We start from the raw sequence: 26,741 nt of genomic DNA on the forward strand, positions 1-26,741 counted from the left end.
CTAAAACTAAAAAAAAAAAAAGGTTTTGCCTTTAGTTATATTTTAAACCTAAAATAGAAAACATGCTCTAATTAGAAGAATTGTATTTTAATTATATAAGTTTTATGTTAAAAATATGTTCTATTGTCAATTTATTATTTAAAAACAATTTATTTATTTATTTAGCAAAATTGCCATGGGGCTTTACAAAATAGGTGACACATATGGAACATAAATATTATTCTCAAGCTTGGAAAAAAACAACTTGAATATTTTAAATAAAATGCCTAATGACGCTCACAATAATGGGTGTACCTGTTGCCTCCACAGGCTATAACATAAGAATTGTAAGCATCAAGGGTAAAACGTGTTTAAAGGAGGACAGTCATTTTGTTACATCAAGAAATCTGCTTTACTCTTTCAATTTCTTGGTGCAGTGTTGTGACTATAAGGGAGAAAATAATTGGTTGGGAATCTCAGACACCTTCCATTATGACTTACTGTATGACTAAATGTATAACATTTTTGGGCCACGCAGGATTACTACTTACTAGCTCGTAGTACATATCTTGAAGAACTAGAGGTTAGAAAGTCTATGTTACTTCATTATATTCATGTATATTAATCAACAATTCTGTAAGTGTAGTGAAAATTCAAAATAATATAGTATATAGCTATTTTACTAGAAACTCTTCTAGAACATGAGGAAGATGCTGTGAGCATAAATGTCAAGAATGAATTCATAGTGTGTATACAAAACACTCTCATGATAATTGTTTCAACTTACAACATTGTTCATTGCTCTATACCAGGGGTAGGGAACCTATGGCTTGCGAGCCAGATGGGGCTCTTTAGATGGCTGCATCTGGCTCGCAGACAAATCTTTATTAAAGGGGGGCTTGTCCAGACATGAGCCGTGCTGGACGTGTAGTCCCAGAGCTCCGCGCATCTACCACTCAATCCAGTGCCATCCGCGTAGCTGTGCCCAGTGAGATTTCTACACCCATTGACGGTTCACTTTGTGGGCTACCCACCCCTACCCTCAGTTCGTCTCTGGGAGACTGGATTGCCGCGCTACGGACCCCGCGGCCTACTCACAGTACCGCCGCCGGGTCCTGTGCTGTGCATCTGAGGGTCTTGGCAATCACTGCCCGGTAAGGAGACCTGCCATCAGCTCCCTGTGCCCCGACAGACACAATCTCCTTCCCCTCTGACACCCGAGGACCCGCGGGAGCTGCCTCTCACATCCACTTCTGAGGCCTTCAGCGGCCGGCCGCCATTTTCTCAGGGCCTATACTCACCTCCATCACTCGCAGGCCTGCAGGCGCTTCACCACTCCGGCCTCATTGCATACCTGCTTGCTCTGCTCTCTCCCCGACCGGACTCCAGGCACTTTCACAAGGCTCCATCTACTCACTGTATAGCTGAGGCCCATGAATATGAATATTAAAAAAAGGTTCCCGACCCCTGAAATATAGTGTATGGCTCTCACGGTATTACATTTGAAAATATGTAGTGTTCATGGCTCTCTCAGCCAAAAAGGTTCCCAACCCCTGCTCTATACTGTATTTAAACAATGGCTACACTTCAGCACCAATTTTGGCAATTATATCATAGCCAGGCCAGCCTGGTATACTGTCTGGTGTTCAGCACCACAGCTTGTTTACTTGACCAGGAAGGTTTTAATTACGGGTTTAATATGATCTCTGTCCCAGTCACTTCAGCAGGAGGTCAAGGAGATTGGCTTAAAAGACTGTAAAAGAGCCCAGTCTCTAAGCATTTTTCTTTGTTTCAGATGAGATTCTCTCTTTTATAGTAGTAGTTCTATAGTAGAACTATAGGAAATTTTTTTTTTTCATTTTTGATAGAGTAAAGGCCCGTACACACTTGACGGAAATCGGACGAAATATCCTCTCTCTTGCTCAGGGTTCATAACCGTTTTTAGTTGACAGTGCATAAATGTTCACAAAATTTCTCGTACGATTTTTTTTTGGGACATTTGTTCCTAGACTTCCGGGTTGTCAGCAACTTCAGATCATGCGTGGTCTTTCGTATCCGATTTTTCACAGACGTACTGCATACACATTAAACGAAAATTGGTCGTCTGGGGAGAGACGATAAAAATTTTGCTGTTTGTCCCTCCGTTTTTTTTCGTTGAAAATGTCGGCATCGGCTGCTGAAAGTTGTGTACACACTAGCCGAAAATCGTACGATTTTACATCGGACGTAAATTTTCGGCAGATTTCCTATAGCCAAACAGGAAGTGAGAGGAAATCCCTGAAAATCAAGGGAATTTCTTGGGGAACCCCAAGTTACCAAAACCAGTGTCCTCATTGGAAAACTTCTCCATTACCTTTCTGGGGGCAACCCAAAACCTGGGATTTTCTTTCACTTTCACTTTTAATGATAATGGTAAACAAGACAAATAGAGAGGGTGAATCTCCCTAACGAGGGCACAGACAGCAATAAAAACTGACAGCTGTTCTAATCCCTCGTCACTCTATCCAAAACTAAAAAAAAAAGTTTTGACTTTAGTTATACTTTAAGACATGAAGGTAATGATATGTATGCATGTTCAAATTAGCAAGCAAAAATGTGCAGTAGATTTATGATCCCTAATACCTAAATCGTGATTTGTTAATGTGATTGAGATCCAGTACGGTGGTAGACACCTTGGATCCACTTAGGTTTTGCAACAACTACGTACTTGACAGCATAAGATGAAAAGTCACCCTGTGTTATTAAAGGCATTCTAAAGGCTCTACCCTATAGGTATATACTGTATAGTTCTCATCAGGAATAATGTCAACAGATAATAACAGCACACAATAAAACAATAATGCCTTTATTATGTACAAATAGGTAATCATATCTATGTTCCACAAAGGAGGAGCCACAGATTCCTAGTGGCGACTTATGGAGAAACCATTGTGATTATTCCCCAAAAAATGATCTATTGACTGCCCCCCCAAAGATATCTTATTTTGAGTGATGACCACTGTCCTTGAACAGTGTTACCTGATGTTATAGAAAATGATCATGTCATATCTATCGGTACCCTTTTTGCATGCCACAAACATTAGAGAACATTTGATGTGCAGACACAATCTGAGAGCCTAAAGATCTATTTTCAATGTTATTATTATGCAGGCTTAAAATGTCAGAGTGTGTTTGATACATAGAAACATATGGCTAACCCTACATAGCCAGATCTCACACCAATCGCAGTGAACAGATCTTCCCCTCCTCATATTAACTGGACACTGCTAGAACCACCACCATTGTTTCTTCATGACCTAGATAATCAATGGAATTGCACACTCATGATACAAAGATAATCGTCTTATTCTTGAAGAAAATTGAACTTTCTTGATATGCTGGAAAATGTCTACGTAAGAATGAGTGCTTCCAGCTTTCAGAAGTTTGCTATCGCTCTGCAGTTAATACCCACACAGCTTGCTTACCATTGCAATGAAATTGATTTAGGTGCACCACATGCAAATACTGGGCTGTATATTGCCTAGGAAGCAAATATTCCTATACAAATAACTTGCTTCTGGTACAGTAGATTTTTATGGGGGGTAAGCATGCAGCTCTATATTTCATAGGAATTTCTTTTAAATGTGGTTTGAATAGTAGATTGTTAAGTAAGCCTGGTAGTCCTCCATGAGAGTAACACTTAATTCAGTTTTAAATTTGGAAGTCAATGAAAATGGGACATAGAAGTAAAATAAATAACCACAAGAGAATCACACACAAACACTGTACATCCATATTTCATTCAAATAAAAAAGTATTTTTTACCCTCTTTCTCATCCTCTTCCCTCTTTCCCTACCTTCCCTTTTCCTGTTCTGTCTTCTGCTTCTTTCCCTCTGCTGATATTTACTTTCTATTGTTCCTCTCCCACTTCCTGTTGCCGACCACAGAGGTCATATCTTTATTAAGTAATATCCCTAACCCCCTGTCTGGTTTCTAACCCCCATTTTGGGTTGAGATATCCCAGGGATTATTTCTTGTACACATTCTGAATGCTGAAACAGTCTAATAAGTTGTCTCGTTATATTGAACAATGGCCTTGTGGTGCCTTCTATACATGATGTTATTTTGAGCACAACTATGGCCTTCATTCCTTTTGTTTTCTTATCTGTAAATTGTTAAAAAACTGAATATTATTGACCAGAAAAAAGGAAAGCAATAATATTACCTATAGCAACTTGTCTTACGTTAATTTCCATACTGTACCTAGCGCTGGAAACATTACAGCTAAATCCAGTCAATTGCCATAGGCTTCAAATCCTATTTCCTTTGTAACGCCCTGCCAGTGTGACAACAAACTGGTCTATGAATATCTCAGAGGCATTCAAGCAATCCATGCCTGTTTTCTTTATACTAAATCTGTCTATGTCAATTATTGGTGGGGAGCTAGTTAAAGGAATTCATAGCCAGAAGGTAAAGAAAGGACAGTTTCTAGCAATAAGACTTAGATTCTCAATGGTAGTGGCTCATTAGTGAATTAATAGGTTGGGCTCTTTGGGAACATATAATTTAAGAAGTGAAAATGTGAACCGTGGGGCGTGTAAGATGAATTAAATCTTCAGAAACTGGGATCAGAGTATGAACAAGAGAGGGACAATGCCCGGCTCTTAATAATATGCCGTATTGACAGTTTTCAGTCAGGAAACTGCTTATCTCTACCAAGCAACATTTTGTTCTCGGACAATAGTGTTTAGTCAACAGGAATGTCATTTTCTATAGACTGCAGTGAGCACTAACTTCTTGGCAAGAAAGGATTCTGGCATATTGAGAATTGTTAGAAGCAACTGCTGGGACTCTGCTGTGACCTTGTCTTCTTTGTATTAAAAAGTACATTGCGGTTCCCCTAGGAACACCCTGCCCTGACTACCCTCCTGTGATAAGTGCTATGCAGAAACCTCAGCGGCTCTTTTCATCTTCCGCTCATTTATATTGCACTGGGGCCAGAAGAATTTTTAGGAGAACAAATACAGGAAGATCCTTCATTTTTAGAATGTACATTATACTAGGACTTCTTTTTAATAAAACAGAAAATGTCCCCTCCCTTAACTAGAGGAAAGCTTACTAGCATGTTTGGAGACATTCCACTATCATATCATAATTGATTCACATTCCATCTATATCCTGTCTATGAACTGGCAGCTTAATGAACAAATGGGACTAACACTTTTATATATAAAGGCAGAGAGCAATGTTGAAAACCCATTAAAGCGGTAGTATACTCCGCTTTTTAATTTTTACCTACAGGTAAGTCTATAATAAGGCTTACCTGTAGGTAAAATGAATATCTCCTAAACCTGGACGGTTTAGGAGATATTCACCCTGCATGCAGCTGCCGACACCAGTGGCGCATGCGCTCTGAAGGTCCGACGTATCTTGCCAGACCTTCAGAGCTCCTTGCGGGAAAGTGAACTCCCGTGCGCATGTGCGGGAGTGACGTCATTGCGGCTCTGGCCACTCACAGCGCCGGAACCGCCGAACCCGGAGGCGACACCGAGGGAACATGTCAGCTCGCTCAGCGGTGTCCGGCAATGCATACTAGTACATTATGCCATTGTCCTCTATTGTTTCTTTTTTTTTTACACAGGGGATACAACCACTTTAATTCACTGGACCAGCTAGATCATCTTTCACTGGCATGAAAAAAAAATGTAAACAGCTACATTGGTTGCCATTGCAACTCTGCGCATCATTATTGCCCTTTGCACTACTTTTTTGACTAAAGACACGTTCTGATTATAATCAGCATTCATGAGCTACCCACAAACAATGCTCACACGAGGCAATAGTGATTGAACGGGTAAAACAACTTTGTAATGCCCTAATAGGCTGGCACTGCAGATGTTTGCATGCCTTTTGCAGTCTGGTCCTCTGGCTAAGCAGGAATAGCCATCCAAAATAACCGTTCATATTTCGGGACCTGGTCATACACAAAGGTTCCTGAAGGTTTCATCTATTTGCCAGCAAACAAAACCACCCACCAATATCAATGGCCAGCTGAAGACTTTTCGTTTTGCATGCTTTTATGAAAAATGACCCTCATTTATCAATGGCTAGAACAAAGCATAAGTTGCTTATAATATCCAGCACCTTTCCTTAGAGTGCTAAGATTGCAGTAAAGACAGTTCTTATTTCACAAACCTTGGTAAATGAGTTTGTTTCTGCTTCAATGCCGGCTCTAGGACAAAAGTAACCTTTCTCAGCCAAGGTTCCGTGGAACTCTAGAGTTTTTCAAAAGCTTGCTATGGGTTCCAATGAGGGTTCTCATGGGTTCCAATGAGTAATTTCTGCCTCTAAGATAAGTAACTGACACCAATTATCTTTTAGGTAAGAGGGGCATTTTTACCATTCACCACCATTGTGAGGAACACTCCTACCAAACTAAGGAAGCATTTCACTGACCACCAACAGAAAATAGTTCTGTCATATAGGGCAACCCTGAGTGTCAAAAACACTATGGCAGGCCATACATTATGCAATTTTTTTTCCTTCAACCATGGGTTAAAGGAAAGAAAATTGCTTTTTTTTCCCCAATCCAGACAGTTAATGTATAAGAGGGAATTTCTCCTGCCGCGCTATTGTTTTCTCCTACTGTATTTTGGGGAGCTTAGGGTACCTTTCCCATCAGCAGAATACAATGATTAATGCTGGCATTTATAGCCACCAGCAGTGATCGAACAAAAAAAACAGCGACACGCTGGTTGTATTTCAGTACAACCAACCTGCCCATAGACTATGGATGGCTTTAGTATGCCACATTTCCTATTCTTTTATTTATTCTTATGTTTCAACTTACTGTTTACACTAGCATTTCCCAACCTTTTTTGGTCCTGCCACCCTTTTGAAATATGCAAAATCTAAAATGTAAAAAACTTTAATGTGACACCCTCAATAGGACACCTGAGCCTGGGACAACGCAAGCAACTGCCTTGATGAAATTAACTTCAAATCAGTCCCCCAATCCTCCATCACATCAGAGGTTCCCCTATACATGAGAGCCCTCCATCTCATTGGAGCTCCCTCAGCATATCAAAGACCCCCATGAAACAGTTCCCTTATGGCTCTGGCAGCATGGCAAAGGCAGAGCAGGTTTGGATGGAGGTGCACTTCCATCCCCTCCTGGATTCTAGAGATGGCCCTGCATGCTGCTTGCTCCAGTTCAACGTCATATTTTCCCATGGTGTGGGTGGGTTGGCTGCCAGCACCCTAGCAATGTATGACACTGTTTGCCCTCAGTGGCGTCACTAGGGTTGGTGTCACCTGGTGCGGTAAAACATGGTGTCACCCCCCCCCCCCTATATTCGGGCCGGGCAGCAGCTCAGCGTTGGAGTTTTTTTGTAGCAGGTTGCGAAGGGTCAATAAGGCCTACAGGATAGCAGGTTAGGCACTTCCTAATGGCTCAGTCCCTAGGAGCAGTTGGGGAGTGCTGCAGCCAGTGAAGGATTTAGGATACATAGTGCAGGCTGCAGGGGTCCAGGGTGTGTAATGCAATGGGTTCAAGATTTAGATGAATGTAATGCACAGAGGGCTGTAGCCAGTGCCAGGTTTAGGAGTACATGATACACACAGAGAGCATGGCCCAGGAGTACCTAATGCACAGAACGCAGGGCCCAGGAGTGTGTAATGTATAAAAAAAAAATGAGTGCAAAACAAAAAGAGTGCAGGAGACAGGGGTGTGTAACTCAGTGTAGGGGTAAGGAAAGGGCAAAATTCCTCCCACATACAAGAGATGGTCAGAGACTGCAGACATGATACAAGAGATGGTCAGAGACTGCAGACATGATACAAGAGATGGTCAGAGACTGCAGACATGATACAAGAGATGGTCAGAGACTACAGCCATGATACAAGAGATGGTCAGAGACTGCAGACATGATACAAGAGATGGTCAGAGACTGCAGACATGATACAAGAGATGGTCAGAGACTACAGACATGATACAGGAGATGGTCAGAGACTGTGGAAATAATAGAAGAGATGGTCAGAGACTGCAGACATGATACAGGAGATGGTCAGAGACTATAGACATTATACAGGAGATGGTCAGAGACTACAGACATGATACAGGAGATGGTCAGACACTACAGACATGATACAGGAGATGGTCAGAGACTGCAGACATGATACCGGAGATGGTCAGAGACTGTGGAAATAATACAAGAGACTGTCAGAGACTGCGGACATGATACAAGAGAATGTCAGAGACTGCGGACATCATACAAAAGACTGTCAGAGATGGCGGACATTATACAGGAGACGGTCAGAGACGGTCAGAGACTGCGGACATTATACAGGAGACGGTCAGAGACTGCGGACATTATACAGGAGACGGTCAGAGACTGCGGACATTATACAGGAGACAGTCAGAGACTGCGGACATGATACAGGAGACGGTCAGAGACTGTGGACATTATACAGGAGACGGTGAGAGACTGCAGACATTATACAGGAGACGGTCAGAGACTGCGGACATGATACAGGAAACATGGAGAGACTGCGGACATTATACAGGAGATGGTCAGAGACTGCGGACATTATACAGGAGACGGTCAGAGACTGCGGACATTATACAGGAGACGGTGAGAGACTGCGGACATAGTACAGGAGACGGTGAGAGACTGCGGACATTATACAGGAGACGGTCAGAGACTGCGGACATTATACAGGAGACGGTCAGAGACTGCGGACATTATACAGGAGACGGTCAGAGACTGCGGACATTATACAGGAGACAGTCAGAGACTGTGGACATGATACAGGAGACGGTCAGAGACTGCGGACATTATACAGGAGACGGTGAGAGACTGCAGACATTATACAGGAGACGGTCAGAGACTGCGGACATGATACAGGAAACATGGAGAGACTGCGGACATTATACAGGAAATGGTCAGATACTGCGGACATTATACAGGAGACGGTCAGAGACTGCGGACATTATACAGGAGACGGTGAGAGACTGCGGACATAGTACAGGAGACGGTGAGAGACTGCGGACATTATACAGGAGACGGTCAGAGACTGCGGACATTATACAGGAGACGGTCAGAGACTGCGGACATTATACAGGAGACGGTCAGAGACTGCGGACATTATACAGGAGACGGTCAGAGACTGCGGACATTATACAGGAGACAGTCAGAGACTGCGGACATGATACAGGAGACGGTCAGAGACTGCGGACATTATACAGGAGACGGTGAGAGACTGCAGACATTATACAGGAGACGGTCAGAGACTGCGGACATGATACAGGAAACATGGAGAGACTGCGGACATTATACAGGAGATGGTCAGAGACTGCGGACATTATACAGGAGACGGTCAGAGACTGCGGACATTATACAGGAGACGGTGAGAGACTGCGGACATAGTACAGGAGACGGTGAGAGACTGCGGACATTATACAGGGGTGTTGGAGACTGGGAGCATGCTCCTGTAGTATACAAGAGACTGGAGACATATTACAGCAGCACTCTCCTAAAACGTAAAATACTGTTGAAGTTCAATTTTCTTGAAGTTAAAAAGAACATGGATGATCCCTTCCAGTGATAATGTGCCAGCAGAGCAAGGGTTACCTGCAATTAATCTCGTCCAGAGTCTCTTATCCTGATGGAGAATGCCATATCTGCAGCGTGCTGTGCCTCCTACCCCCTCCTCCTCTGTGTATAGGAAGTAAACTTCACAGCAAGAAGAGGAGGGGCGGCTTCAGTGTACTCCGTGAGTCCGTACACACAGACAGTGACAAGAGAAGACTGCAGGGCAGGCACTGGCAACTGGAGAGAAATCCCGGTGATATCAGCAGTACACCGGCCAACATACAAAGTGTTGCCCGCGGCGTGTAGACAACCCGCACACGCCGCGGGCATTTCAGAAAGGTTGGGAGGAGGTTCAGGCTTAGGTGGTGTCACCCCTCTGGCGGGTGTCACCCGGTGCGGACCGCACTCATCGCACCCGCCTAGTGACGCTACTGTTTGCCCTAAACTATCGTGTCATTGGTTGTTATTATCAGCAGGGGTTCAATGAGACCTAAAAGTTATTTTAAGGGTCCCTGTATGTTGAAAAGGTTGAGAAAAGCTGAGTTACATAACTTTAGAAGCAGTATGATGATGTAATGAGCCTGAAAATATTGGCCCTTTCTATTCAAAAGCACTGGGAGCATGCAAATATTAATCTTCAACTGGCTTCTGCTCAAAACAGGCATCACTATTACAGCTGCAGCCCTGGCTGGGCAGCATCCATTTCAACAGCTAGTCGTTTCTACAATGTAAATGAAGCCCAGTACACTATTTGATAGGAAAACACAGCATAACATCCTGGTAAAGCCCAACTCCTGGAAAAAAAAAGTCCTCTTGCAGTGGGAGCACTGGTACTCCCCTGTGCTATGGTGGTGGACTGTTCCTCAGTGTCCCCACATGCAATGAAGGGTCTTTGCCCACCAGAGCATAGGGGAGAAGGGGTTGGAGATTTGTCTAGCAGTGCAGAGGAAGCTGATGGAGCAGAGGATTAGGTAAGTAAAACTGCTTTATTGAGTCCCCTAAACTTGCAGCCTATTGCAAGGGGGCATTTTTACTTTTACTGAAGTTTAGCTTTAAACTCAAGAAAGAAAATGTGTTTATTAAAGTGGAGTTCTGCCCCCCACAAAAAAAAAAATGAAAAGTCAGTAGCTACAAATACTGTAGCTGGTGACCTTTAATATTAGGACTTACCTGTCCAGGGTTCCCACAATGTTGGGATTAGCTCTCGGGTGCTGCCGCCACCATTCAAGGTAAGGGAAACCGGCAGTGAAGCCTTTCAACTTCACAGCCAGTTCCCTTCTGTGCATGCGCGAAGCGTGCTGCGCTTTCTAATTGGCCAGGCAGCAGGTGAAGAAGGAGGGGGGGGGGCGGAACTTCCGAAGGGATGGCACCGTGGCGCTGTCTCCGGGAATTGGGGAAGGGTACCTGTCAAAAACAAGTACCCATTCCCCCCTTCCCCCTGAAAGGTGCCAAATATGGCACCAGAGAGAGGGGGGGGGTGAAACAAATAAGCGGAAGGTCCACTTTTGGGTAGAACTCCGCTTTAAGAAAGGTGTTACAACAAAGGTTGGTGTGCTTCTTGGAAGTTTATTATTCTTAATATCTAATTATACCGAGCTAAATTATTTTTCAATGTAAAAATTTAAGGCATTTACATCAACCAGAGCAAGAGTTGTTATTTTGCTGGGTCAGTTTTTTTTTTTAGGCCTTATAGGAAAATGCACATACATAATGCATAATTTAGCCCAAATAAAGATAGATTTTGTATTTCTCAAGTATCACTTGGTCTTTAAATAATGACAAAATATCTACTGAGGCTGCAGTCACACTTTAGAGCTTCGAGAAAGTGTGCAAAATCACGCATAAAAAAAAAAAAAAAAAAGCCTGCCATGCTTGCATTGCCAGGAAGTTCGATGCTCAAAAAGGTGTCTGAGCTACTTTGCCGCAGATAGGGCAGCCCACGGCAATGCATAAGCTGCCCTGTGCTTGTGGAGCAAAAATGTGCATCCAAAAAATGCTAAATGTGAATGTAACCTAAATTTTGTTAGTAAATCTCCTAGATCAGTGGCCTTTAAACTGTGGTCCTGAGGCTGGATACGGCCCTATGCTTGCCTTTATTCAGCACTTAAGGCAATATTCCTGCCACAGACACCAACAATGGGGCACTATTCCTCCCACTTACATCAGCTACAATAGTTCTCCCACTAGTACCAAAGAACAGGCATTGTTTACTCCCACTGGGCACAGTCTGCCCCCCCCCCCCCTAAAGTCTGCAGGATGGTAAACTGGCCCCTTTTTAAAAAAGTTTGGAGTCTCTTGTTTTAGATTGTAAGCTCTAGCGAGCAGGGCCCTCTGATTCCTCCTGTATTCAATTGTATTGTAACCGTACTGTCTGCCCTTGTATTGTAAAGCGCAGCGCAAACTATTGCTGCTATATAAATCCTGTATAATAATAACAATAATAATAATAAAAATAATAATAATATGTGTAAATGTAACTGGTATTCTGAGTTTAACAATAATAAACTCCTGGACTTATCTAATGTACCACAGAGACACACATACAACTGGCTGAGACTGTATGATATGTTGCTATGGATCAATGATATAGCCATTTGACAATAGAAAACATCCAGAAAAAAAACATGAGCTAACATAGCTTTGCATGTATAAAAATTACACAATTTGCTTTAATACATTCTTCTTATGAATTCTGAATGCAGCAAAAGTATAGGAACTAAACTGTTCCACATTGCTGATCTTTGTATTTGCTTTATAAAGTATAAATTCCATGCTACTACAATATAATCCTTGGAGTAATGTCTTTCAATGTTTATTACAAGTCTGTGATTTTATTCAGGTTGACAATATTATTGCTGTTTGTAATGGTTTGATTTACTTTGATGTTATATGTGGAAATGCTGCCATCTAGAGAAATAAGTGATTATTGCAAGAGTTACATATTGTTGGTACAATGAAGAAGAGATTAAACTATTAAGTACTACATTCATGTGCACATACATATTTGTCGCATTACGTAAGCCTACAAATTTTGCATTTTCATAGCATAAAAATGTAAAATAAGTCCAAGCTGAATAATGAAACCTAACAAAATGTGAACCACATACAGTAGATTTATATAATTTGGCCTGTACATAGTAACATGTTATCCTAGTAAGTAAGGAGCCACTGGTAACCCTACTTATGTAACTTAAGTGAAGGATGATGTTGTACTACCTTCCTTCACACCACTACTAGTGTAAAATTAACCTTTCCATGCACCAGATATTGTAAAACAACTGAATTCATGGAAATCCGCTCTCAGATACAGTACATGCACATACTTTCCAATGTTTTCTCTACCACCCGAGGATCACCAAAATATTAGGCTATTGCATAAATCCAACTTGGCTTTTACAAATGAAGAGTTGACCTGTCCTCATTTACCTCTTGGGCTAAAGTATTGGTTTTTGAGCACACTTCCAAAATTTGGAGCATGAGAATGAGGGACACCTCGGGATGGAGAAGACATGCAGAGCGCACTGCGGGCGTCATAAATGGGCATGGCTAAAATTCGCAGTGGGGGATGGGGGAGCAGCTACCTGATTTTGACAGGTACCCGCTCCCACTTCTGCTTGGATTGCCTAGGTGATCAGAGCAGAGGTTCTCCTCCCTCCCTGCAGTCATCTGGGACACGTCACAGGTACCAGAAGACTGCGAGACCATTCACAATGCACAACACGGCTCGCGTATGCACAGAGGGCACCCAGCTGTGAAGCTGCAAGTTCATCTCCCAAACAGAAAGCACCCCCCTAGGGACACATTTAATCCTTTGATTGCCCCTGGTGTTAACCCTAATGCAAGCATCATTAGTACAGTAAGTAATGTCACTGGTCCCCCCAAAAGTGTAAAAAATTTCAGTTAGGTGTCCAATCTGTCAGCCGCAATGTCGCAGTCCCGTTAAAAATAGCTGATCACCGCTATTACTAGTAAAAACAAATAAATAAATAAAAATGACATAAATCTTTTCCCTAGTTTGTAGAGGCGATAACGTTTGCACAAACCAATCAAAATACACTTATTGGGATATTTTTTTTTTTTTACCAAAAACATGTAGCAGAATACATATTGGCCTAAAGTGATGAAAGCATTTGATTTTTAATTTTTTTTTGAAAGGTATGGTGTAGTGAGTCCTGCGCTGTCTAAACTAGAGCGATAGCAGGGGTTTAAAGGAGACCCCAGATGCTGCTAGTACCGGAACTGGTGACCAAACAGTGTAAGATATATAAACGGTGGGGGGTACTGCGCTTCTGGGTAGGTGAACAATATTAAATAAATAAATAAACTATATCCGGTGTGTGTGCCTATCACAATATATATATAGAAGAGAACTATACCATATAAATTAAGTCCATATTCATAGTAAACAATTTAAAATAAAAATAAAAGTGCAATACTCTAAAAACCACTTAATGTGCTGATGATGCTTTAGTGACAAATAAGGTGCTCGGGTGCATATATATAAAACCAAAGTGTCCTCAGTGCTTCACAAACATATTATATAACGGTCTGGGTGTAAACAAAGTCCAAAATAAATAAAAAAATGAATAAACAGATGTGTTCAAGTGGGTAAGTTAAGTCCACAGGTGCTACTCCTTCACCAAACACCGTGCTGCAAATAGTGGGGTGCTTCTCCTTATCCCCTCAGGGTGTTCTAGCCGCTCACCTTAAAGACTAAGGGTAAAAAGCCTTATCACTAATCCAGGGGGCTCCTCTCCAATTATATGCTGTACTCCACTAGGGTCAGATATCTGGGCTGCTGCGGATGATTTGGCTCCCTCTCCAGACTCTCCACAGTCACAATGGCTCTCAAAACAGAATACTCAAAATAGTGCAGTATGTCTGGATAACGGGTACTTTATTAAAATATCATTAAAACTACTCACATTTGCTGAGTACACAAAGCGCAAAAAGGATAGCGTCGGAGTGGGATCGCAGTCCTCACTTCCGCGATGTGCGTCACTTCCGGTCCGAACGTCCCTACGCGTTACGCCACTTCCGCGTCACGTGGCTTCTTCAGGGGTCCCAAGTGGTTTTTAGAGTATTGCACTTTTATTTTTATTTTAAATTGTTTACTATGAATATGGACTTAATTTATATGGTATAGTTCTCTTCTATATATATTGTGATAGGCACACACACCGGATATAGTTTATTTATTTATTTAATATTGTTCACCTACCCAGAAGCGCAGTACCCCCCACCGTTTATTTTATAGCAGAAAGTAAAAAAATATTGTTTTTTTTTTTTCAGAAATGTTGCTCTTTTTTTTTGTTTATAGCGCAAAAAAAAAAAAAAAAAAACCGCAGAGGTGATCAAATACCACCAAAAGAAAGCTCTATTTGTGGGAAAAAAGACATCAATTGTATTTGGGTACAGCGTCGCACGACCGCACAATTGTCAGTTAAAGTAACGCAGTGCTGAATCGCATAAAATGGCCTGGTCATTAAGGGGGAAAACCTTCCGGTCCTTACGAGGTTAATAAAAAAACATCTTGTCATGTGTACACTCAGATACAGTCAGGGGCCAAGGAATATTTTAGGTCCCTGTTATATCAGACTCTCCCCTTCTTTGGAGGATTCCCCATCATGTCTAATACATTAGTTGGCTATATCATGTCCTGAACAAGTGACTCAGACTTCAATATCACATGGTTAGAGTACTTGGGCGCCCCCTTGTGTTCACTTGTACTTATTGATTTCATCAATTGTCAGCAACATCGTTTCTCCTGTTTCCCTTCTTGCGGTCCACACTTTGCTGCCATTTTCTGGATCTGGATGGTGGGGAGGCCCTGCCCAAGGGTGCAAAAAGGGCATCTGGTGATCTACCTTGAATAAGCGTGTGTCCTCAAGTAGTTTTTATTTGTTATATAGCTTTTTGTGAAACAAGTGAAAGTAACTACTTGTTCACCAAAAAATGAAGACTGGTAATGCGCCCTGCAATTGTTTTGCTCATACATTGGGCTGAAATTTGTGGATGTTTCCACCTGTTTTTAAAATAAGTTTGGTTAAAAAAAAAACAGTTATGTATCAAAAAATATCCAATTTTAACCACTTTACGACTGACCGCCGCAGTTATACTGCGGCAGGCAGCCACTCCTGCCCAAACTGCCATAGGTATACATGCAGCTAGGGGGCGAGCCGGGGCAGGCCACCTGACACCCGCAATTGTTCCCCGCTGAGAGAGAAGAATGGTCAGCTGTTGTAAACACATCTGATTGTTCTTTTTCTTGGAATGATCACAGAGTGCCTGTGATCCTTCTATATAGGAACACAGGTCTCTATGATCATTTCACAAGCCACACCCCCCCACAGTTAGAAACACGCCCCTAGGTACACATTTAACCCCTTGATCACCCATAGTGTTAACCCCTTCCCTACCAGTGTCATTATTACAGTAACAGTGCATATTTTTAGTCAGTCAGGGGTCCGATCTGTCCGCCGCAATGTCACAGTCCCGCTACAAATCGCAGATTGCTGCCATTACTAGTAAAATAATTAAATAAATAAATAAATAAAAATGACATAAATCTTTCCCCTAGTTAGTACACACGATAACGTTTGCGCAAACCAATCAAAATGTGCTTATTGCAATTTTTTTTTGCCAAAAATATGTAGCAGAAAACAAATTGGCCTAAAATGTTAAAACATTTTGATTGTTACATTTTTTTTTTTGGGAATGTTTTATAGCAGAATGTGAAAAATATATATTTTTTCAGAATTGTCACTCTTTTTTTGTTTATAGCGCAAAATATAAAAATCGCACAGGTGATCAAATACCACCAAAAGAAAGCTCTATTTGTGGGGAAAAAAGGACATCAATTTTATTTGGGTACAGTGTCGCACGACCACGCAATTGTCGGTTAAAATAACGCAGTGCCGAATCGCAAAATATGGCCTGGTCATTAAGGGGGCAAATCCTTCAGGTCCAGAACTGGTTAACTTTATGCACTTCAGTAATTTTTGGCACCTCTGAAGTCCCACTACCTCAGATTTGTTTTTGAATGGTTATGTTATTAGACATGCAGTGGCTAGCTGGCCTTTCCTCAATCCACCCCTTATTCTACAAGTTACAATCAGAGCCTGAACTAACTGAAGTGTAGGACTGGCTGCAAAACATGGCGCCTGTCATCTCTCCTGTGCAGGAGATGCGGGATAATACTCAGCTGTGCGAGAATGCGGGATTCATGTCAAAATGTGGGGCGGTCCCACCCAATCCGGGACTGTTGTAAGCTATGATTGAGTCCACCCATCATGCCTAAGAACCAATAGCTTGGTCCCAGAAGTGGCATGGGATAGGCCAATTCTACAGTTTAAGAAATAAAGTCATTATTCACATATCAATGACAGTTCTGGAGTGCTCAAGAACATACTGGAAAGCACACGAAAGCATCTATGAGTATCTGCTTTCCATTATTGCTGCTGTTTAACATCTAGTGTTTCACTTTAAAATCTTATTCACACAGGCAGCTGGGGGGTGGTAATAACAGGTGACTGAGCCACGGTTTCATTGCCCCTTGACCAACCACCTAAAAGATAACCTGCAGTCGCTCAGGGTTGCACACATGCCGCAGCACAAATGACACCACCTGACATGTCCCACCAAATGTAACCCATTCAAGAGATTTGGATCCCAGCGTAACTGCGAGTCAAACACTTGGCACAGCGCAGTATTTACATACAAAATCCACATTCAGCTGTAAAAAAAAAAACAAGAGTCATTCAGGAGACTGCAGTGTAGCCTCCTGAATGCCCGGCAGCCACTGCTCTACCTTCAGCAGAAGCAGCAAGAACTGCGCCAGGTGTAGACAAGGCCTTAGTATGATGTTACCTGTGTGCTAACCCCGATGCTTCATCACTGAATTGCAAATGTCATACCCCCTACACTAAAATATCAGTTTCATTAAGGATATAAATATTTAAACAATATATTACCTTATATATACAGGACTTGGCATTCAGGAAGAATAGTTCAATTGTAGCATTATCCTTCAAGTAAGATATACTTTCAATGTAAAATCTGCAAGACAAAAGAGATGAATGAAAAATAAACAATAGGAAGTGCAAAGGAATACACAGGTCTTTCCATCAAGCTGGTACAACTTTTTATATCATCGAATTAGGCATTTTGTGTTATAGGGCATATTTTGTAAAGCGCTGTATAAACTGTTGGCGCTATATACATCATGTATCACAATACTGGACCAAAATGTAACTAGACTTGGCACTGCAGGACAGGTTGACAAACATATTTTCTATGCAAATCGGAGGTTCACAGCCATAACCACAAATAATGAAATAATGGTGCCCCATAACAATGATCTATGATCCTGGGAGGCCAAAAGAGACGTCATGAATGATGTCACTTCCAGTTCTAGCAGATGTAAACACTGCCATTTTTTTTTACCTGTAAAGCAGAAAACAATGTTTTTTTTTTAATTTATCTTATAGACCCCATATTTCTCAATAAAGAGGACCTGTCATGCCTTATTTATTTCTACTACAAGGTATACTTACATTTCTTGCGATAGGAATAAAAGTGATAAAATAAATTAAAGGGACAGTGTAAAAAAATTAAATAAATAAAATTAAAACAAATGTATGCTTTCATTTCGCACGCAGCATACCTAGGTTGCGCCCACATATGTAAACAGTGTTCGCACCACAAATGTGAGGTATCGTCGCAAATATTATAGTGACAGCAATAATTCTAGAGCTAGACCTCCTTTGTAGCTCTGAGCTTGTAAACTGTAAAACTTTTTTAGAACATGGTTAGTCCACAGACATAAGCCCCCTATTGGAGGAGGTGCCACATCCCGAAATGCAATAGAAAGAAAGGGAGATCCCCTAAGGGTTTGGGACTTTTTAGGCACTCAAATTCATACAAAAATTGATAAAAAGTATTAACATTTTATTGTCCAAAAGAAGTACAATAAAATGTTAATACTTTTTATCAATTTTTGTATGAATTTGAGTGCCTAAAAAGTCCCAAACCCTTAGGGGATCTCCCTTTCTTTCTATTGTAAAACTTTTTTAAACGTCGCCTATGGAGAATTTTAAGTACTGTAGTTGGGCACCATTCCAAGAGTGTGTGAAATTTTAAATCATGACATGTTAGGTATCTATTATCTAACATCATCTTTTATATTTTACCAAAAATTTTGTTTTATATTATGTTTTTTTTGCATTAAAATTCATTAAAGTGTATTTTTTCCAAACAAATTGCTGCACAAATACGGTAAGACAATAAAGATTGCAACAACTGCCTTTTTGTTCTCTAGGGTCTCTGCTAAAAAAGTTATATATAGAATATATATAATATTTGGGGGTTATGAGTAATTTTCTAGCAAAAGTATACAGATTTTTACACGTCGTAGAGAAAGATCAGAACTGGCCTGGGTGGGAACTGGTTAACAATCAGTGACAAGTAGGAAGGGTAGAGGGTAGCAGCAGCAAATGTGTATATGTATTTTCTCATTATGTGGTGATTTCATGTAGAATACTTTATGGATATATGCTGTTTTTTTTTTTTTTTTTTTATAAATAAGCACTGTTTTTCTATTTATAGCATCATTTTTCAGAGATTGTGTTCACCTGGAAAATAGCAGCTTTTTCACAATATCTGATATTTTGTATATTAACGAGGAAGTAAACTCTAAGGCATAATTTATACCTATAGGTAAGCCTATAATAAAGCTTACCTATAGGTACTGTAAATATCTCCTAAACCTGTATTTACATCACATGCAGCCAATGACGTAATCCGCGCATGCGCTCTGAAGGAACGGCCACCCGTGCCATTACTTCAGATACCTGTGCCATAAATGATGGCTCCCCCTGGCGCATGCGCGGGAGTGACATCATTGCAGCTCTGGCTTGTCACACAGCCGTAGTCCGCAGACCCGAAAGGAAGACTAGGTGAAGATGGACGCTGCCTCCAGCAATTACATTGTATCGCTTCGTTTTCAGGTAAGTTTCATGTACTTAGTTTCACATACTGCATACTAGCACATTATGCCTTTACCTTACAGGCCCAAAGAAAAAAAAAAAAAACAACCAGCGGTTTACAACTGCTTTAAGTATAACTTTATTTATGATGAGTATGTACATACTAGATAACACAGTTTACTTTTTATTTACTATAATAATAATTAATGCATGACACTGGAAGAAAAATTACACATAAACTTTTTTTTTTTTTTTTTTATGCAGTTCACCACAGTGCATGCCATGAGCATGGTGCTGTGCTGCAATGTGGACCCCCCATTGCACCTACTGTCCTTGCATGTTAGGGCGCCAGACCAAAATGAATGCCAACACACAACATACTAAAACTGGGGAGTACACAATCTTCTGAACAAACTTCAGCTTGTTCAATTAATCTTTGACAAAAAAAACAAAAAAAAAACTGGAAGCTGATTGGTTTCTATGCAGAGCTGCACCAGATGTTACATTCTCCAGTTTTGTAACTCAACCCGTGTGTGTTATATGCATTGTGGTAATACAAGGAAAAATAGTCAAATGTCCTCTCAACAGTTACATTTTATTGCCATTGTTTAAAACCTTCTTTTTGTAAAAAAAAAAAAAAAAAAAATACCATCACTATTATAATTATCCATAATCGTTTGACTGTCACTTTTGCTAATATGAAACTAAATAGGCATTCAAATAGTTAATGCTATCAATATATAAAAAATACATTTTGACTAACTGAAGCCACATCCAAAACAGAGAATGCAAAAGAAGTGCGGGGTTGGAAGTCCCGCCTGGATAAACGGACTATAAAGGCTCAGCATAGGAGGCTAAACAAAAATATAAAACATAATATCTTTATTCATTATATATATATATATATATATATATATATATATATATATATATATATATTTTGATATATATTGATATTATGTTTTATATTTTTGTTTAGTCTCCTATGCTGAGTCTTTAAATTCTGTTTATAAAATAATAATAATTTTATTCATTAACTATATATATATATATATATATATATATATATATAGATATTGATATTTTGTTTTATATTTTTGTTTAGTCTCCTATGCTGAGCCTTTAAAGTCTGTTTATAAAATAATAATAGATTTATTCATTAAATATATATATATATATATATACAGTATATATATATATATATATATATATATATATATATATATATATTGATATTATGTTTTATATTTTTGTTTAGTCTCCTATGCTGAGCATTTATAGTCCGTTTATCCAGGCAGAACTTGGTCCTTCCAGCCCCACACTTCTTTTGCTATTAATATATGTATTCATCCCAGACAGTTATCAGAATACAATATTCTTTTTACTGTAGAGGATTTTTAAAGCAGTACCACAATAGACTGAGGCACAAAGGCAATAAACACAGCATTCACTTTACTTCATATTGCTCTAAAGTGAAGATGAAGTATAAAACTCCCCTGCAGAACTACAATTTTCTTTTACTTTGCATAATCTTTTATTCTTCATGTGAACGGGTTTATTAAAACAATAACTATAGATTAGATTCAGAGACGTGCACAAAGGCAGTTAACCATATTGATCTAAATCAGTTCCCTTGTTGTCTTTCACAATTTCAACACTAGATGGTGCTAACGCACTTCATGTTAAAAAGTGAAATGCACTCTATTGATGCAAAATAAAACAAAAAATAAAATGCGCTCTTTCTTTAAGAATGGGAAATAAGCTCACGGGTCCGTTAAACATACTGACGGAAACAAAATGGGCATACTAAACTAGCTGATACTTTGTGAGAAGATTCTAACTGTACATGTTTCTGAAACATACCCAATTAGGCTAATTTAAAGGTACACAGCTGAGCCTATGCATAAATTGCAATAAGGTCCCATAACAATCAGAATTCATCTTTTACTGCATTATAAACTGAACTCTGGTTGCAAAAACACTTTGCACAATAACCTGATTTGCAATCAATTATTTGCGCCCAGTTATATACAAAAACTCCAATTTTGATATACATTTTTAATAAAAATTGTGCAAGTTGCAGAAAAAAAAAGTCATATCATGTGGGATTTGCATTCTCTGGTATTGTTTATGCATGTGTACAGAGACTTTTGGATCTCGGTTTTCCCTGTTAATTGTCCTCAATAGCAAGAAGATAATCATTAAAAATCAAAGCTGTATTTTTACACTAAGTAGCGATGCCTGGGCCTTTGTTAGACGTGTTACTATTATTACAGAACTATATATAGGCTGTGCTTAATTAGCAGAGTGTAATAGAAGGAGGAAGATGATTATAGAGCGACTAGAGAGTGTTTACCAGGCACATCCAGAGACAGCAGGGGAGGGAGGCAGGCAGGGCCCAGTGCAGACACAATTATCATCTGTTGGGAGCTGACACCAGACTGCAGACTAAGTTTGCCAGTGTCGGGAAAGCGGGAGTCAAGGAGATAAGGAGTTCCCAAGAGAATGAAGGAGGCCTTGTTATGAAGACACAATCACAGATGTGATTTGACTGCACTTTCACAATATCTTGACATCAGTACACAAAAAAAAAATGAGGCATCAGACAGAAGGCTGTTTTACAGCTTGAAGGTCTGAATTGTCTTCGGATGAATCTACTGGCATGATGATTAAACTACATACACTAGCTTCCTTCATGTTTTAAAAATATACATATTTTTCAGTACCACATTTAAAAAATGAATAAAATCAAACTTTGAATCACAAACATCAACATGCGCGAAAAAGAAACTCCTTATCTGGGCTCAAGTGTAATAAAACATGTTGCAGGATCCTGAAGATTATGAGGAGGCTCATTGCTCCATCCAATCAATACAATCCATGCAGTACCCAGAATCCACTCATGGACTTGCTGCTAGGGTTGCCACTTTTTCTTCAAGCCAAACCCGAACACTTTATTTTTGTATACACTATAGCATTGTAACAGACCTGGGACACCTTTGGGCACTCCAAAGAGAATAGCAGGGGCGTAACTACAGGGGTTGCAATTGCAACCGGGCCCCATGCTCCAGGGGGCCTGTGCGGCTCTCATGTACACCTGGATTGGAGGGGCACCGGGGACAGCATGAAGAGAAATCACTGTCCTCCTTTTTCCTCCTGTAGCTGCAGGAGGAAAATGGAGGAGATTGGTCCCTCTGTATGCTGCCCCCGCCACTCCTCTTATCCAGTTCACTTGTGTTCTGCTTTCTCTGGGCCCCTGTGTGCTCCCCTGGTCCCCCCCCCCACTGTGCTCCCTCTGCCCCCACTGTGCTCCCTCCCCTCTTCTGCCGGCTGCTGCAGGGGATGTGTCACAATAGAGAACCAGGAAGGGGTCGGTAAATATGTAATTTACCAGCTCCTTCCTTTTCTGAACGGACAGAGTCATAGTCAGTGACACTGTAAAAAAATTAAATAAAATGATAAAAAATAATACAATTAAAATACCAAAAAATAAAAACTACTGACACCAGTGGATGAACTTCCAGGATCGCAAAGGTCACACTTGCAACCGGGCCCTGGCATTCCACCACCGTGGGGAGGCCCCAAGATGGCAGGAAGCGGGCCCACTGCAGAACTTGTGAAAGGGTCTCACTGCAGGACCGTAATAAAGGGCCCCAGGATAAGAGGGAAGAGCCCCAAGCTTGAAGGTAAGGGCCCCAGCCAGGGATCTGGGGGGCCCTTCATGGTTTCTTGCACCGGGGCCCTGAAGGTTCTAGTTACGCCTCTGGAGAATAGTAATGGGGCACACATAGTCCCCTCTCACCTTCCTGCCAAGCCCTGTTCCAAGCCACATTCCTGTCTGAATAATGTGTCCGAGTTTCAGGTGGACTGAAACCCAGACACATGATTCAAAACCCAGACTGTCCGGGTGAATCCCGGACAGGTGGTAACCCTACTCAGGGTAGCTTAGCCTTTTGCCTGTAGAAGCAACTGATATTATCCTATGTGTCCATGAACATTAGGTCATTTAGAGGCATATTTTAAGCTCAGTGTTTAGAGCCAGTTTTTTTGAGAGCAGTTTTCTGGCACAAAAAAGCTAAATTCTCCTACATGCTTCCAAATCCTTGAACAAAAATACTCAGAATTAGAGTCTTTTTTTGCAAAGAGCGCTGGCATTTTTTAGGCCAGTGTGTGTGGACCCTAAAAGAAGCATTACTTGTCTTGTGATATCTATATATTTACATATTCTAGAAATGGATAATCAGATTGTAAACTACATTGCAAAGAACATGCATATAGCTTCCAATTAGATGTTACTTTCAACACAATGTGACAGTTTTTTAGAATCTATGGGTTGGAAAAGCATGTATTTGGACTGCTTGCACATGGAGAAGAACACAGGGTGGTTACATATACCACATATATGTATTTTAACTGTGTATTTTACTGTTTTCCAGGAGTTCCACTTGCAGGAAGATTTATGTTATCAATTATGTAGACATAAATATACAAATTCAGCAAAATATATTAACATGCTTCACATGAAAAATGGAAAGACCAAGGTATTCCATGTCAGCTAATAAGCATCTAAATCAGGGGCTCCAAACTTTCTAAACAGGGGGCCAGTTTACTGTCCCTCCGAATTTAGGGGGGGGGGGGGCAGATTTTGGCCATTGGGATTAGAAAAGGTCCCGACGTCAGTGGGAATAAACAATGCCACATGTTTAGTCAGTGGAAGGAATTGTGCCCTGTCCTTGTTGTCAGTGGGAGGAATTGAGCCCCATCCTTGGTGTTATTGGGAGGAATTGGGCCCCATCATTGGGAGGAAAAGTTCCCCATCATTGATGTCATTGGGCCCATTTGTTGGTGTCAATGGGAGGAATTGTTACCCATCGTTGGTGTCATTGGGCCCAATTATGCATCGCTGTTGGTGTCATTGGGCCCAATTATGCAGTTTGGAGATCACTGATCTAAATAACAAGTCCTGACTTGTAAAAGCAACCCAGAACATAATGGGGGGGGGGGGGGATTAAATAAAACTAGTGCACACAGAAACTGGTGCAGCTCTACATAGTAACCAACCAGCTTCTAGGTTTTATTGTCAAAGCTTAATTGAACAACCTGATTGGCTGCTAAGGATATCTGCACCAGGATCTGAATGCTCCAGTTTTAGTACATCTCCCAAAATGCCTAAGAAAGCATAGTCCATAATGTGTTTATTGGAGCTGGCCTGGACAAATTTATTATTACAGTCCTGGCTTTCGTGAGTCAAATGGAGCATCTAATGAACTAAGATATTTGGGAACTTATTCTGCAGATGTCCACATCTGCTTGAACAATGATGTCTCAAACCCAATGTTCCATTTTCCTAGCTTAGTTTAGAAAAAGAGTCCACCACACTTAAACATATAGTTAGTAATCACAGTTATTTGTAGTGTTTACCATGGACATATTGGGGTTGATGTTGAGTGGAAAATTTGGTACAGCTGTACATGGTAGCCAATCAGTTTCTAACTTCAGCTTGTTCATTTAAAGAGGTTCTAAAGCCTAAAGATTTTTTACCTTAGCAGGTTCACGTGGGGGCACTGGACAGAGAGGAGGGCAAGGAGCACTGGTGGGGGAGGCGAAGACGAGGTTCAGGGCTGCTCTATGCAATTCCTTTGCACAGAGCAGGTAAGTATAGAGACGTTTATTGTTTTTTTTTCCTTTACAAGTTTTGCTTTACAGTTTTTCACTTTAAGCTTTAACAAAAACAAAAAAACAAAAAAACAACTAGAAATTGATTGGTGGCTATGCAGATCTGCACCAGATTTTGCACTCTCCAGTTAGGCCCCATTCACACTGATAGACAGATCGGGTCCCTCTGTCAGTTTCTCTGTATGGAGCAGCAGATGTCAGTGGATAGGTGTCCGCTGACACCCACTGTCATCCGATCTTGTCCGTTAGAAACAGACGGATGGGGATCTGTTTCCAATTCATCTGGTGGATCGGATCAGATAACAGTCAGGTGGAAACAGAACAGAACAGAACAGCGGGCTGTGTCCGTGTCTGCTCTGCATCAGGGAAACGAACACAGACTTGTCATCCGCCTGCTCAGCGGGGATCAGCAGAGAGATCCCCCATTGAGCAGGCGGATCTTCTGGCAGACTCTGCCAGTGTGAAAGGGCCTTTATAGTTAATCAACCCAATTGGGTTGATTTAATAAAGGCAAATATGCTGATCACTTTGCAAGAAACGTTTCCTTTAACTTTGCAAATGAGGTGCAGAAGTACCATTAGTTCAGTCTGTGCATTTTTGCATCATTTGCAGCAATTATTTAACACACTTCCAAGTCTTCAATAAATAATTGAAGCAATAATGGAACCATAAGACCAACTGCAGCTGCTGGCACCTTTTAGCGTTTTTTTTTTTCTTCTTTTACAATCTGCCTCAGTGACACACAACAATCACAAAGCAATGTGCCAAGGAGCATACACATATATAGTCTACTCTAGCTCAAAAGTTAGGTCAGGAGACATTTACTGATAAAATTTGTGAAAATACAAAATGATCACTTGAATCGCTCAGGGAATTACACCTGCAGTCCCCTTATTTATACAGTGAACATGTTTCAAATGTATCCACTTAATATTCTGGCTGTGGTCATACTTGGCTGCATGATAAAATGAGGCTTCATTTAAGTACTTCACTTCTGTACTATCATTTTTTTAAGAAATTAGTTTTCCGAGAACTAATTAAATGAATCAGTGAATGTGCTGCTGTGAAATGAGTGAAGACTACTATGGCTGGCAGACAGGATACATATATTCTACAGAATCAGTGGTGCCTTCAAGAAGAAGGGGCATTTTTTTTCTTTAAAAATGCATGTTCTAATTCAGAATACGTAATCTTTTTCTGATGATATTCTGTTTGTGTGAAAGCCAAAAACCTGCTGTTTTCACATAGCAGCAAACATCTGCTGCAAGCCAGGACTACACTGCTTTGCTATTCAGGCCTTTTTTTCCATGGAGCAAATAAAAACAGCACACATTTTAAAATAGCCAAACTCCATGCACCATTTAATATGATTGGTAAAGGTAAATTAGAACCTTAATAATTTTAATTAGAACATATTATATCATTTAGGTAAAAACATTTTGGCACAGACCAGATTAAAGAATAGGCTACCCCAACATTTCATATTCCTGATATGTGTCTATTGTACCATGCACATGTATAAAAACA

The 26,741-nt window shown here is 40.7% G+C and overlaps 1 protein-coding gene across 7 annotated transcripts in view; it reads right to left on the minus strand.

The window, feature by feature from the left end:
- FRMD4A (FERM domain containing 4A) overlaps window positions 1–26,741 on the minus strand; it is a 580,110-nt gene that overhangs the window by 162,316 nt on the left and 391,053 nt on the right. For all 7 annotated transcript variants that reach the window (XM_082254218.1, XM_082254217.1, XM_082254215.1 and 4 more), the window contains exon 5: window positions 17,526–17,610. In XM_082254218.1, coding sequence (XP_082110344.1) covers window positions 17,526–17,610 — 85 coding nt within the window. The remainder of the gene's footprint in view (window positions 1–17,525; window positions 17,611–26,741) is intronic.

The sequence above is a fragment of the Pelophylax lessonae genome (genome assembly GCF_965119305.1).
Source record: "Pelophylax lessonae genome assembly, chromosome: 4".
Taxonomy (NCBI): domain Eukaryota; kingdom Metazoa; phylum Chordata; class Amphibia; order Anura; family Ranidae; genus Pelophylax; species Pelophylax lessonae.